The sequence below is a fragment of the Oncorhynchus clarkii genome, chromosome 17 (assembly GCF_045791955.1).
Source record: "Oncorhynchus clarkii lewisi isolate Uvic-CL-2024 chromosome 17, UVic_Ocla_1.0, whole genome shotgun sequence".
In the NCBI taxonomy this organism is placed as follows: Eukaryota; Metazoa; Chordata; class Actinopteri; order Salmoniformes; family Salmonidae; genus Oncorhynchus; species Oncorhynchus clarkii.
In genome coordinates, this window is record NC_092163.1 from 3216421 (window position 1) to 3229841 (window position 13421).

At 41.1% G+C, this 13421-nt stretch overlaps 3 protein-coding genes across 3 annotated transcripts in view; 1 reads left to right on the forward strand and 2 right to left on the reverse strand.

Moving 5' to 3' along the window:
• LOC139370044 (zinc finger protein 345-like) overlaps nt 1–13421 on the reverse strand; it is a 637497-nt gene that overhangs the window by 383975 nt on the left and 240101 nt on the right. The gene's annotated exons all lie outside the window — the stretch shown is intronic.
• The window catches only part of LOC139370042 (zinc finger protein 678-like), a 267317-nt gene that overhangs the window by 164612 nt on the left and 89284 nt on the right, over nt 1–13421 (forward strand). The window lies entirely within an intron of this gene.
• On the reverse strand, nt 365–8870 carry LOC139370058 (piggyBac transposable element-derived protein 4-like). Its single transcript, XM_071109368.1, has 5 exons — nt 8370–8870; nt 7332–7429; nt 7023–7200; nt 5551–5614; nt 365–2480 (listed from the first exon to the last, which is right to left on the reverse strand). Exons 1-5 carry the CDS (start codon nt 8605–8607, stop codon nt 767–769), a joined length of 2292 nt encoding a protein of 763 aa, XP_070965469.1. The 5' UTR covers nt 8608–8870; the 3' UTR covers nt 365–766.

Sequence of the window (13421 nt, forward strand, 5' to 3'; positions counted from 1 at the left end):
ACTGACAGACCCTACCAACCAACTGACAGACCCTACCAACCAACTGACAGACCCTACCAACCAACTGACAGACCCTACCAACCAACTAACAGACCCTACCAACCAACTGACAGACCCTACCAACCAACTGACCAACCTTTCAACCTACCTTACCTTATTAAAAACCTCTTCGGGTTACTTTGTGCAATTTCCACCTGAAGACATACCCTAATCTAACTGCCTGTAGCTCTGGCCCAGAAGCAAGGATATGCATATTCTTGGTACCATTTGAAAGAAAACACTCTGACGTTTGTGTAAATGTGAATTGAATGCAGGAGAATATAACACCATAGATCTGGTAGAAGAAAATACAAGGAAATAAACATACGTTTTCTGCTTTTATTGTTGCTGCATCATCTTTCAACTGAAACAAGAACATCCAAACACACAGATAGGATGCTGGGGGTGGTTTGAATGGAGAACATAAGATGGCAACAGTATTTGAAAAAAGTTTCAGAAAGATATCTTCAGGAATGAGTGAGCTACATGACATTGAGTATATAGTCACCTAGGTGTCCCACACAAGTTGCCCAAATGTACCCAAGTGGCCGAATTGGTACAGTGATACATTTTGAAGTAAATTACTATATACAAAACACTCGAATGCCATTCTAACATACCACCCCCCAAAAAAAATATGAACATTTGAAAAAATATAAAATAACAAGGGTAACTATTTACGCACATTCAATGTATAATGTACAATATTGTGAAGACCCTCAGTCCTCTACATAATATTGTTCTTCTGATGCCATGCCCAATAGCAGTCTCTTTCTGCTGTAAAGCAGAGGGTTACTGAACAGCTGGTGCAGGTGATGGGGCATTTCCTGTGACACAGAACACAACGACGTCTCCCTACTGTGCCCTTTTTGCCCCGAGGCACATTCATGTCTGCAGAGATGAATCTGGGCAGGTGAACACTACTAGTTGGAGCAGAGGGGACAGACGTAGAGGGGACAGAAGGTGCTACAGTGGACTTGCTGTAGCTAGCAAGCTCCTGGATGAGCAGCTCTCTGAAGGCTAGCTGTGAGATGGGGGGATGTCCACAGCTCTTAGCCATTTCCTTCTGGAGGATGAAGGCATTCACCACAGCAATGTCAATGAAATGATAGAAAAATGTCTTGTACCATTTCATTGTCTTGTGGAGAACATTGTAGTATCCTATCAGCGCATCTGACAGGTCCACACCTCCCATGCTCTTGTTGTAGTCCTTGATGGCTGCAGGAATGGGGACATTTTTGGTGGTCCATGCCCCTGTAGCGTCCTTCACACGCCTGACGACGTGATCACCACTGAAGGACTTGTGGATAGTGGAGCACATCGCCACCTCTCTGGTGTCCATCCACTTCACAAACAGCAGGCCATCTTCACGGATCCATCTCATGGTACCCCGCTCAGCCTGCTTAGGCATGTCGTTCACCCTGGTTTTCGGAAAGCCCACTCTGTTGGTCCGAATGGTGCCACAGGCCCACACATCCAGCTTCCTCAGGTCTGTGAACAGGGCAGGGCTTGTGTAAAAGTTATTCACAAACAGTTTGTAACCCTTCCCTAGCAGCTGAAAATCTAATAACTGCATAACGGAGTCATAGCTAAGTCTCTTACCGGTCGCACAACTGTTCTTCCCCTCATAGACAAAAAAATTGCATGTGTATGCACACGCAGAATCGGCCAAAACAAACAGTTTGTAACCCCATTTAGTCGGTTTGTTATGCATGTAGTGTTTTAGGCCATTTCTGGCCTTTGAGGCTACCATCCTCTCATCTATGGAAAGGTTCTGGGCAGGCTGAAAATAGGTTTTGCAGGCCTCAATGATGTCGAGGTAGAGAGGTTTAATTTTGCAGAGCTTATCAAACCTTGCCGTGCCTCGTTTCGTCTCGTTGTCCTTATCAACTTCTGGGTCACTGATATGAAGCGCCCCTGAGATTGTCATAAACCTTTTGCATGATATGACAGTGGATGGGAAAGGCAGTTGATAGAGGGGTGCAGATTTCCAGTAGCCCTTCAGGGTTTTTAGCTTCACAACACCCATGTAAATGACCATAGAAAAGTAACAAAAAAGATCTGACCTGGAAATGGGCTTCCATGTCTCTTTCTTGCCTTCCTGCTTCTTAGCTCCGTACTTATTAGTGTTCAACACCAGGGAATCAACAACTGCCGAGGTGAAAAACACCTGAAAAAGTTGCATGGGGCTGTACTTAGAGTTCATGTCCAGCTGAGGACCTGGTGGCCTCTTTGGTCTGAAAATTGGAGGTGGTGGGGCCACATCCTCCTCCAGCACAGAGTGCCAACGACCCCCCTCCGCACTGCCAGCAGGTTCCACACTTCCCTTCCTCCGCTTCTTTGTCACCGGCTCCACACCTCTTGATGGCCGGGCAGATGGACCAGCTTCAGTGGGGGATTTGCACCTTGGCAGTATGGGCTCCCAATCAGAATCGCTGGGACTGTGAAATAAAGACAAAACAGACACAGATTATATATAGAGTAAGTAAACATCCACTAAGGTGAGGTGTTGTATTTTATCTAAACATGGAATGGACATGTAAAAATATATGTAATATATACAGACACACAGATACACCACAATGTAGAGCAATGTTTACTTTATACATATGTGTACTTTATATATATATATATATATATATAAATATTATTATATTCATGTCCTAGTCATATTTTTATATATGGCAAAAAATATATATATATATCTCAAACAACTCAAATGAATAATATTTAATATTATTCATTTCAAACAACGTTACTCACCAATCCAACACAGAATCTTCTCCATTTAGAGTGAAAAGAATAGTCACTGTCTGGTCTGACTCATCTTGTAGTAATTCACTCTCACTATCTCTATCTCTATCAATCTCATCAATGATATCGTGTAGATCTGTATACTTTGTCTTTGCCTTCGATTTTAAAGATTTACTTGCCATAATTCTTCTCCTAAATGCTGCACGTAACCAGCGTGGCTGCCTCGTAGAGTTTTCAATGGCGAATGGTTGTGTCTATACGCTTGAGTTTCCCACAAACGATAGTCTTCCTGGATAGAACCATCACATGTTGTCGTTTACCTGAGCTCTTTTGCTAGCTACCCAGCTAGATTTCAAGACGATCAGTGGTCATTGGTCCGAAATACAGTCAATCAACGAAGAACCGATATATCATATCATTGGTGCGCAATTAGGTCATTGTTTGCCGTGTTCAAATCAGTTCCTTTCGGTCAATATGTCCCGGAAAAGAACCATGAAGTGTGGTTGTTTTACTAACAAACAGAGGAATGCAATGAAACCAAACATGACTCGATAAACGTCCGTTTAGATTGAGTCATTACATTGAACGTTACGTCCAAAGTTGAAGGACACTGAATTTACGACAAGCAAGCCGTTTACAAAATGTTTCCTGTTAGATATAATCCATTTTTATAGCCTAACAAAACGACACTATTGTTTTGTCGTGACCTTTAGTGTTGCCAAAAGAAGAAGATCTTCAAAAGGTAATTGATGAATTTTATTGCTATTTCTGATCGATAATCGCATTTGCAGTAAAGCTTTTTGAATTCTGACATGGTGGCTAGATTAACCAGAGGTTTAGCTTTCATTTGGTGTATTGCACTTATGATTTCATTGAAGTTAAATACTTATAATAATGACATTTCGGGCAATTTTTGTTGAAACGTTTCCCTAGAGGAACGCCTGTCCTAGACAGGTTTTTAAACTGTCTGCTACTCAGGTCCATAAGCTAGGGTATGCATATAATTAGTAGATTTGGGTAGAAAACTAAAGTTTCCAAAACTTAAAATAATGTCTGCGAGTATAACAGAATGGATATGGCAGGTGAAAACGAGGAAAATCCAACCAGGAAGTACTATTATTTTGAAAGGCTGTTTTTCCATTGAAAGCCTATCCACCAAACAAAGATTTAAGACATAGCAGAGACACCCATAACCACATCAGCTGGTCTTATCAATGGATTAAAGTCCATTTTTTCCAGGCAAGGGGTCGCTGAGGTCCTGGTTACAGATAACGCTCCCCAGTTCTCTGCGAGCTCCTTTTCTGCTTTTGCCGCAGAATATGACTTCATGCATGTGACCAGTAGCCCCTACCATGCACAGAGTAATGGTGAGGCAGAGAGAGCTGTGAAAGCAGCCTTCGCTGAGAGGGACAAACGGCTGAAACAAACGCAAACTGGAGACTTTAAATCGGAGACACCGTGCTAAGGAGAGGCCAGAGCTGACCGAAGGTCAACGTGTGTGGATTACAAACTCAAAGACACCAGCAATAGTGCTGAGGAAAGCGGATGCCCCACGCTCCTATGTGGTGGACACAGGCTCAGAAGAGGTACAAAGGAACAAAACACACCTCAGAGCTCTTCCAGATCTACCAGCCACACAGACTGAGGCCACAGAAAATGCACAAAGAGCGTGAAGGAGAGAGAATGCTCACAGAGCCAAAAGCGCGCCCAGAAAGGGATGTGAAGCCACCAGTGGCTGAAAGACTATGTTACGTGGAGAAAACATACTGCTGGGGAACATACCCAGCAAAAAGAGACTGTACCTAAGTTAATGTTCATACTGTGTGATTGAATGCTTTCATACGGTTTCAGGATGGGAATTAGCATGTTAGAGAATAATACTGGTTTCCAAATTGCATTTCAGTTATGCTTCAGTGGTTATGCATGTTGAGTTCTTGTTCATGGGAGAGGGGAAGATGTAGTAGGATGTTCCTTGGGGGTATCCATACCTATGTAGGACATGCGAGGGTTAGGTTAATAAACAGGCTGGAGCTAGAACCTCGTTGTCGCGCGTCCTTATTTTAGATCATACTACAGTTTGACATGTTTCTACAAACTTTTATTTTTACTTTAAAAAAAAAATTGTCTGGACTTTGTGCCCGCACCTTGTGCATTCGGATTACTGGACTAAACGTGAGAACAAAAAGGAGTTTTTTTTGGTCATAAAGAGGGACATTATCGAACAAAACAAACATTTATTGTTTAACATGGAGACCTGGGAGTGACACCAGATGATCAGAGGTAAGTGATTCATTTTAATCGCTATTTCTGACTTTTGTGACACCTCTCCTTGGTTGGAAAATGGCTGTATGGTTCTGTGGCTAGGGGCTGACCTAACAATTGTTTGGTGTGCTTTCGCCGTAAAGCCTGTTTGTAACAGGACAATATGGCTGGATTTACAACAAGTTTATCTTTAAAATGGTGTATAATACTTGTATGTTTGAGGAATTTTAATTATGGGATTTCTGTTGTTTTTAATCTGGCGCCCTGCAATTTCACTGGCTGTTGTCGAGGTGGGACGCACTTGTACCAGAGAGGTTAACAAGAAATTTGTGGAGTGGTTGAAAAACGAGTTTTAAGGACTCCAAACTAAGTGTATGTAAACTTTGACTGTATGTGTGTGTGTGTGTGTGTGTATGTATGTATATATATATAAATAAATATGCAACCATTTAAACAACTGCATTAGCATGAGAAGTAAAAACTTGTTTTACTTACTCAAAACTCTGGTCACTCGCAGAGTCCTCATCCATTCCTTCTGTGTCACTCTCCTGGTCAATTTCTGCAATAATATCATCAAAATGATTATACTTGGACTGAGATTTAGCTTTTCCACTCTTAGTAACCATGTTTAACTTTTTCAGACTTGAGAAGTCTGTAGAAGAGAACGAACTGCTGTGAAACGTAAACTACCGTGCATCTGGTTTCCTTTCACCAGAGAATGAACTCTGTTGTGCACAGCTCTAGCATGATGGCTGTTTGTCCTACAAAACGGCGTTCCCATACTGCTTGAAATCCCAGCTCATTGGCTATCTAGCTAGGTTTCAAAACGATAAGTGGTCATTGGTCCAAGAACCTTCATGGGCTAATTCAGGTCTTGTATAGCCAATACGTAATGTAGAATCATGAAACATGTTTGGTTGCCTTCTAGAGTGTCTGAGGATTGCACAGAAACCGAACTTGACTGTGTTAAGCTATGTTTGATTGCTAACAAAATTTGATTTCATAAAATTGTTTTGTTGCAAGTTGAAAGAGTCGGAATTCATGCAGAATACTGTTTACAACACGGATCGTGTTAGGATATACATGTCCTTTTGTCAATTAAAATAACATTACATTTATCATTAATACAGTGTAGACATTGCTAATGTTGTAGCGGAAAATGGCAGATTATCTACATAGAGGCCCATTAATATCTACATAGAGGCCCATTATTATCTACATAGAGGCCCATTATTATCTACAGAGGCCCATTATTATCTACAGAGGCCCATTATTATCTACAGAGGCCCATTATTATCTACATAGAGGCCCATTATTATCTACAGAGGCCCATTATTATCTACAGAGGCCCATTATTATCTACATAGAGGCCCATTATTATCTACAGAGGCCCATTATTATCTACAGAGGCCCATTATTATCTACAGAGGCCCATTATTATCTACAGAGGTCCATTATTATCAACCATCAGTCCTGTGTTCCAATGGCACGTTGTGTTAGCTAATCCAAGTTTATCATTTTAAAATGCGAATCGAACATTAGAAAACGCTTTTGCAATTATGTTAGCACAGCTGAAAACTGTTGTTCTGATTAAAGAAGCAATAAGACTGGCCTCCTGTAGACCAGTTGAGTATCTGGAGCATCAGCATTTGTGGCTTTGATTGTCGATGTTATTTTAATGGACCAAAAAAATGATTTTCTTTCAAAAACAAGGACATTTCTAAGTGACCCCAAACTTTTCAACGGTAGTGTATATATAGAAATACATGTTTAAAATTTGCATCAATTGATTGGTGAAAAGAACAGGTGGCTAAGTCAAACAAGATTTTATTAGTCTGGGACAGCCCCACTGGTAAAAGATACTAGTCCATCTTCATGTCAACTAACAGAACTATGCTGGTTGTCCTGGTAACAGATACCAGTGGGAAGATCTATTATTTTTGTACAAACTAAACTACAGCACTTACTTTGATGAGTCAAATCTGATCCTTTCTTCTCTTCTCCTCCTCTCACAGTTCCACTCAGCCCCGTTGTTTTCCTGCAGTCCACCAGCAGCACAGACAACCTCTTCCTACCCAGCAGTAAGGTGCTACCGGGAGAGGCACGAAACGGGGACTCCGGGAGGGAGGAGGGGCTAGCGTTGTCCTGGTAACCATAAAGAGGGGACACAGACACATATCATTATGGATGCTGATGTCACTGTTGAAAAAGTGCTTTACAGAAGCCCAGACCAGACCCTGAGAGCAAGCTGTATGCTAGACCAAACCAAGCTGTACCATCTGGTGTTCTGATCTGGAGAGACTCTTCTCTACTTTGTCAGCATCAGGATGTTGTTGAGGCTCCCCAGAGGATCCACAATAGTCATGTCTGTCTCCTGTGTGAATGAGAACATCAAAAATATGGTAAACTTATCAACTTCTATTGCAATCACAGAGTCTTACAGGAGGAATGAATACACATCTAAAAGGGGACTAAATTAGCCACTTTAATTGTGTTTTTTATATTGTTTGTGATCAGTGGTGTAAAGTACTTAAGTAAAAATACTTTAAAGTACTATTTAAGTATCTTTCCGGGGAATCTGTACTTTACTATTTTTGACTAATTGTACTTTTACTTCACTACGTACATAAAGAAAATGTACTTTTTACTCCATACATTTCCCTGACACCCAAAAGTACTCATTACATTTCGAAGGCTTAGCAGGACAGGAAAATGGTCCAATTCACTCACTAATCAAGAGAACATCCCTGGTAATCATTACTGGCTCTGATCTGGCAGACTCACTAAACACACGTTTCAATTGTAGATTGTCAGAGAGTTGGAGTGTGTCCCTGGCTATCCGTCAATAAAATAAAAACAAACAAGAAAATGGCACCATCTGGTTTGCTTAATATAAGGAATTTGAAATTATTTATATACTTTTGATACTTCAGTATATTTTAACTTTTACTCAAGTAGTATTTTACTGTGTGGCTCACTTTTACTTGGGTACTTTTCCCACCACTGTGATGCAAATGTAAAAGGGCCGTTCCACAAAATGGGTGCATTTTGCGTCCACTTGATATTTTAAGTAGAAATGCACTGTATATTATATTTTAAAACCCGGCTATACTAGAATAAGTGCACTTTAATATAGACCACATAGAGAATTCAATAAATCCATTTTTGAAGTTCCAAAAATATATGTACCATATATTGCCCCTTAATAAACAATTCCTACAGTACTTAACAACATATTCAAGTGTAGAACTTCAGTATAATGCCCCTTTAAAAACAACTGCTTAGTTTGTGCCCGTTTTTAAGACAGTACTCACTGGTGGTAATCGGATCTTCAGTCTCATTTTTCACTCCCAAAACGTCTTCCTCTTTTATTGAGATATCCTCCTCTTTTACTCCAAAAGGGTCTTCCTCCTCTTTCAATTTTACGGCATCTTCCTCCTTTTTGATTCTGAAAGCTTCTACCTCTTTTTCCACTTTGACAACCTCGTTCCCATATTCCTCTTTCACTGTAATATCATCCTCTTGTTTCAATGTGATAGCCTCCTTATTCATTCTTCAAGCTTCTTTGCCTCCTTTCACCAGTTTCTTTCTCCGTCTAGATTAGTGAGTTTATGCTCCGGGAGATTAGCCTAGTGCAGTATCAATGTAACACATTTTATAATTTAACAAGCAAATTACGTTTAAATGAACCAGTAGATATGTAAACAGAATTATGTTGAAAACACTAAGAGTAATATACACAAGATTGGTCTAAAGAGCTCCAATGTTTCGGTTTTAGGTTTGCTAGCAAAGCACAGCGTGGTTAAATCAGAAGCCTTTTGTCGCTGTTGAAGAAGCCTCATGTCCCGTCCACTAGATTATACGTCACGCAAGAAGCATCACCTGAAAAATTCATATCGACATCTGCTGACTGGAGTGGGTAACGCAGACTGGAAAATATGAATTACAACGTTCAGTCTGGCAAGCAATGTCATAAGAAGTCATTTAAAAATAACCAGATGTTATGTTCTTACTTCTTACAGCCAATACTTTCCTCCAGGATTGGCCTGCCTATTAGGCAGGATTAGGTATGTATATAGACTCTTTTTTTTCTACTGTGTTATTGACTTGTTAATTGTTTACTCCATGTGTAACTCTGTGTTGTCTGTTCACACTGCTATGCTTTATCTTAGCCATGTCGCAGTTGTAAATGAGAACTTGTTCTCAACTAGCCTATCTGGTTAAATAAAGGTGAAAAAAATTAATTTAAAAAAGGTGACAGATAGAATAGGGTGGCATACTCTGAGCTAAATTGACCAAGGCTCATCGCGAACAACACATAACACTTCCTATGGTGGCATATGGGCTATTTAGGCGAGTGTTGGTGTCTCCCATCTCCACAGAGGAACTCTATATCTCTGTCAGAGTGACCATCAGGTTCTTGGTAACCTCCCAGACCAAGGCCCTTCTCCCCTGATTGCGCAGTTTGGCCAGGCGGCCAGCTCTAGGAAGAGCCTTGGTGGTTCCAAACTTTTCCTTTTAAGAACGATGGTAGCCACTGTGTTCTTTGGGAACTTCAATGCTGCATTTTTTTTGTTGTTGTCTCCCTTCCCCATATCTGTGCCGGCGCTCTACGGACAATTCCTTCCACTTCATGGCTTGGTTTTTGCTCTGACTTGCGCTGTAAACTGTGGGACCTTATATAGACAGGTGTGTGCCTTTCCAAATCATGTCCAATCAACTAAATTTGACTCCAATCAAGTTGTAGAAACATCTCAAGGATGATCAATGGAAACAAGATGCACCTGAGCTCAATTTCGATTCTCATAGCAAAGGGTCTGAATACTTATGTACAGTGCCTTGCGAAAGTATTCGGCCCCCTTGAACTTTGCGACCTTTTGCCACATTTCAGGCTTCAAACATAAAGATATAAAACTGTATTTTTTTGTGAAGAATCAACAACAAGTGGGAAACAATCATGAAGTGGAACGACATTTATTGGATATTTCAAACTTTTTTAACTACTACACCTGCAGTATTCAGCATTTCACAGTGAGGTCTACTACACCTGCTGTATTCAGCATTTCACAGTGAGGTCTACTACACCTGCTGTATTCAGCATTTCACTGTAAGGTCTACTACACCTGCTGTATTCAGCATTTCACAGTGAGATCTACTACACCTGCTGTATTCAGCATTTCACAGTGAGGTCTACTACACCTGCTGTATTCAGCATTTCACAGTGAGATCTACTACACCTGCTGTATTCAGCATTTCACAGTGAGGTCTACTACATCTGCTGTATTCAGCATTTCACAGTGAGATCTACTACACCTGTTGTATTCAGCATTTCACTGTAAGGTCTACTACACCTGTTGTATTCAGCATTTCACAGTGAGGTCTACTACACCTGCTGTATTCAGCATTTCACAGTGAGGTCTACTACACCTGCTGTATTCAGCATTTCACAGTGAGGTCTACTACACCTGTTGTATTCAGCATTTCACAGTGAGGTCTACTACACCTGCTGTATTCAGCATTTCACAGTGAGGTCTACTACACCTGTTGTATTCAGCATTTCACAGTGAGATCTACTACACCTGCTGTATTCAACATTTCACAGTAAGGTCTACTACACCTGCTGTATTCAGCATTTCACAGTGAGGTCTACTACACCTGCAGTATTCAGCATTTCACAGTGAGGTCTACTACACCTGTTGTATTCAGCATTTCACAGTGAGGTCTACTACACCTGCTGTATTCAGCATTTCACAGTGAGATCTACTACACCTGCAGTATTCAGCATTTCACAGTGAGGTCTACTACACCTGCAGTATTCAGCATTTCACAGTGAGGTCTACTACACCTGCTGTATTCAGCATTTCACAGTGAGGTCTACTACACCTGTTGTATTCAGCATTTCACAGTGAGGTCTACTACACCTGTTGTATTCAGCATTTCACAGTGAGGTCTACTACACCTGTTGTATTCAGCATTTCACAGTGAGGTCTACTACACCTGCTGTATTCAGCATTTCACAGTGAGGTCTACTACACCTGTTGTATTCAGCATTTCACAGTGAGGTCTACCACACCTGTTGTATTCAGCATTTCACAGTGAGGTCTACTACACCTGTTGTATTCAGCATTTCACAGTGAGATCTACTACACCTGTTGTATTCAGCATTTCACAGTGAGGTCTACTACACCTGCTGTATTCAGCATTTCACAGTGAGGTCTACTACACCTGCTGTATTCAGCATTTCACAGTGAGGTCTACTACACCTGCAGTATTCAGCATTTCACAGTGAGGTCTACTACACCTGCTGTATTCAGCATTTCACAGTGAGGTCTACTACACCTGTTGTATTCAGCATTTCACAGTGAGGTCTACTACACCTGCTGTATTCAGCATTTCACAGTGAGGTCTACTACACCTGTTGTATTCAGCATTTCACAGTAAGGTCTACTACACCTGCTGTATTCAGCATTTCACAGTGAGGTCTACTACACCTGTTGTATTCAGCATTTCACAGTGAGGTCTACTACACCTGCTGTATTCAGCATTTCACAGTGAGGTCTACTACACCTGTTGTATTCAGCATTTCACAGTGAGATCTACTACACCTGCAGTATTCAGCATTTCACAGTGAGGTCTACTACACCTGCTGTATTCAGCATTTCACAGTGAGATCTACTACACCTGCAGTATTCAGCATTTCACAGTGAGGTCTACTACACCTGCTGTATTCAGCATTTCACAGTGAGGTCTACTACACCTGCTGTATTCAGCATTTCACAGTGAGATCTACTACACCTGTTGTATTCAGCATTTCACAGTGAGGTCTACTACACCTGTTGTATTCAGCATTTCACAGTAAGGTCTACTACACCTGCTGTATTCAGCATTTCACAGTGAGGTCTACTACACCTGTTGTATTCAGCATTTCACAGTAAGGTCTACTACACCTGTTGTATTCAGCATTTCACAGTGAGGTCTACTACACCTGTTGTATTCAGCATTTCACAGTGAGGTCTACTACACCTGTTGTATTCAGCATTTCACTGTAAGGTCTACTACACCTGTTGTATTCAGCATTTCACAGTGAGATCTACTACACCTGCTGTATTCAGCATTTCACAGTGAGGTCTACTACACCTGTTGTATTGATGTGACAAATAACAATTTATTTGAACTAAATCAGTTTCAATGTTACGTCTTTGATTAAATTATATTTTTCAAACTCAGGCGTGTGTGTGGTGTGTGTGGTGTGTGTGTGGTGTGTGTGTGGTGTGTATGTGTGTATGTGTGTGTGGTGTGTATGTGTATGTGTGTGTGTGGTGTGTGTGTGTATGTGTGTGTGTGGGGTGTGGGGTGTGTGGTGTGTGGTGTGTGTGTGGTGTGTGTGGTGTGTGTGTATGTGTGTTTTCTAATGTTTTGTGGTGTGTGTGTGTGGTATATGTGTGGTGTGTGTGTGGTGTGTGTGTATATGTGTTTTCTAATGTTTTGTGGTGTGTGTGTGTGGTGTATTGGTGTGTGGGGTGTGGGGTGTGTGGTGTGTGGTGTGTGTGTGGTGTGTGTGGTGTGTGTGTATGTGTGTTTTCTAATGTTTTTTATCTCCGTCCATCCTTGGTCTTTCCTTGTGGTCCTGTAGCTCAGTTGGTAGAGTATGGTGCTTGTAAAACAAGGGTAGTGGCTGCAAATCCCTTTGGATAAAAGTGTTTGCTAAATGGCAGATATATCCACTGATTATACCAAACATTTGGAACACCTTCCTAATATGGAGTTGGACCCTCCCCGTTTTCCCTCAGAACAGCCTCAATTCGTCGGGGCATGGACTCTACAAGGTGTCGATAGCTTTCCACAGGAATGCTTGCCCATGTTGACTCCAATGCTTCCCACAATTGTGTCAAGTTGGCTGGATGTCCTTTGGGTGTAGTGGAGGCTCCTCAGAGGAGGAAGGGGAGAACCATCGTCCTCAGATATTTTATTAAAATGTTTAAATAATTTCAAAAGTTTTATCCTTTTTAGATACCATACTAAATCTAATCATGTAACCTATTCATTGATTAAAACATACTATTTTGCATCCTCCTCTAGGTACATTGACTTCAATACAAAACCTAGGAGGCTCATGGTTCTCAAGGCTTCCATAGACTTACACAGTTATTATGACAACTTCCTGGAGGATGTCCTCCAACCTATCAGAGCTCTTGCAGCATGAACCAGACATGTTGTCCAACCAATGAAAGGATCAGAGAATGAATTTAGTACTGAAAACATGAGCTTTTAGCTAGCTAGCACTGCAGTGCATAACATGTGGTGAGTAGTTGACTCAAAGAGAGAAAAAGACAATAGTTGAACAGTTTTGAACAAATTAATTTATT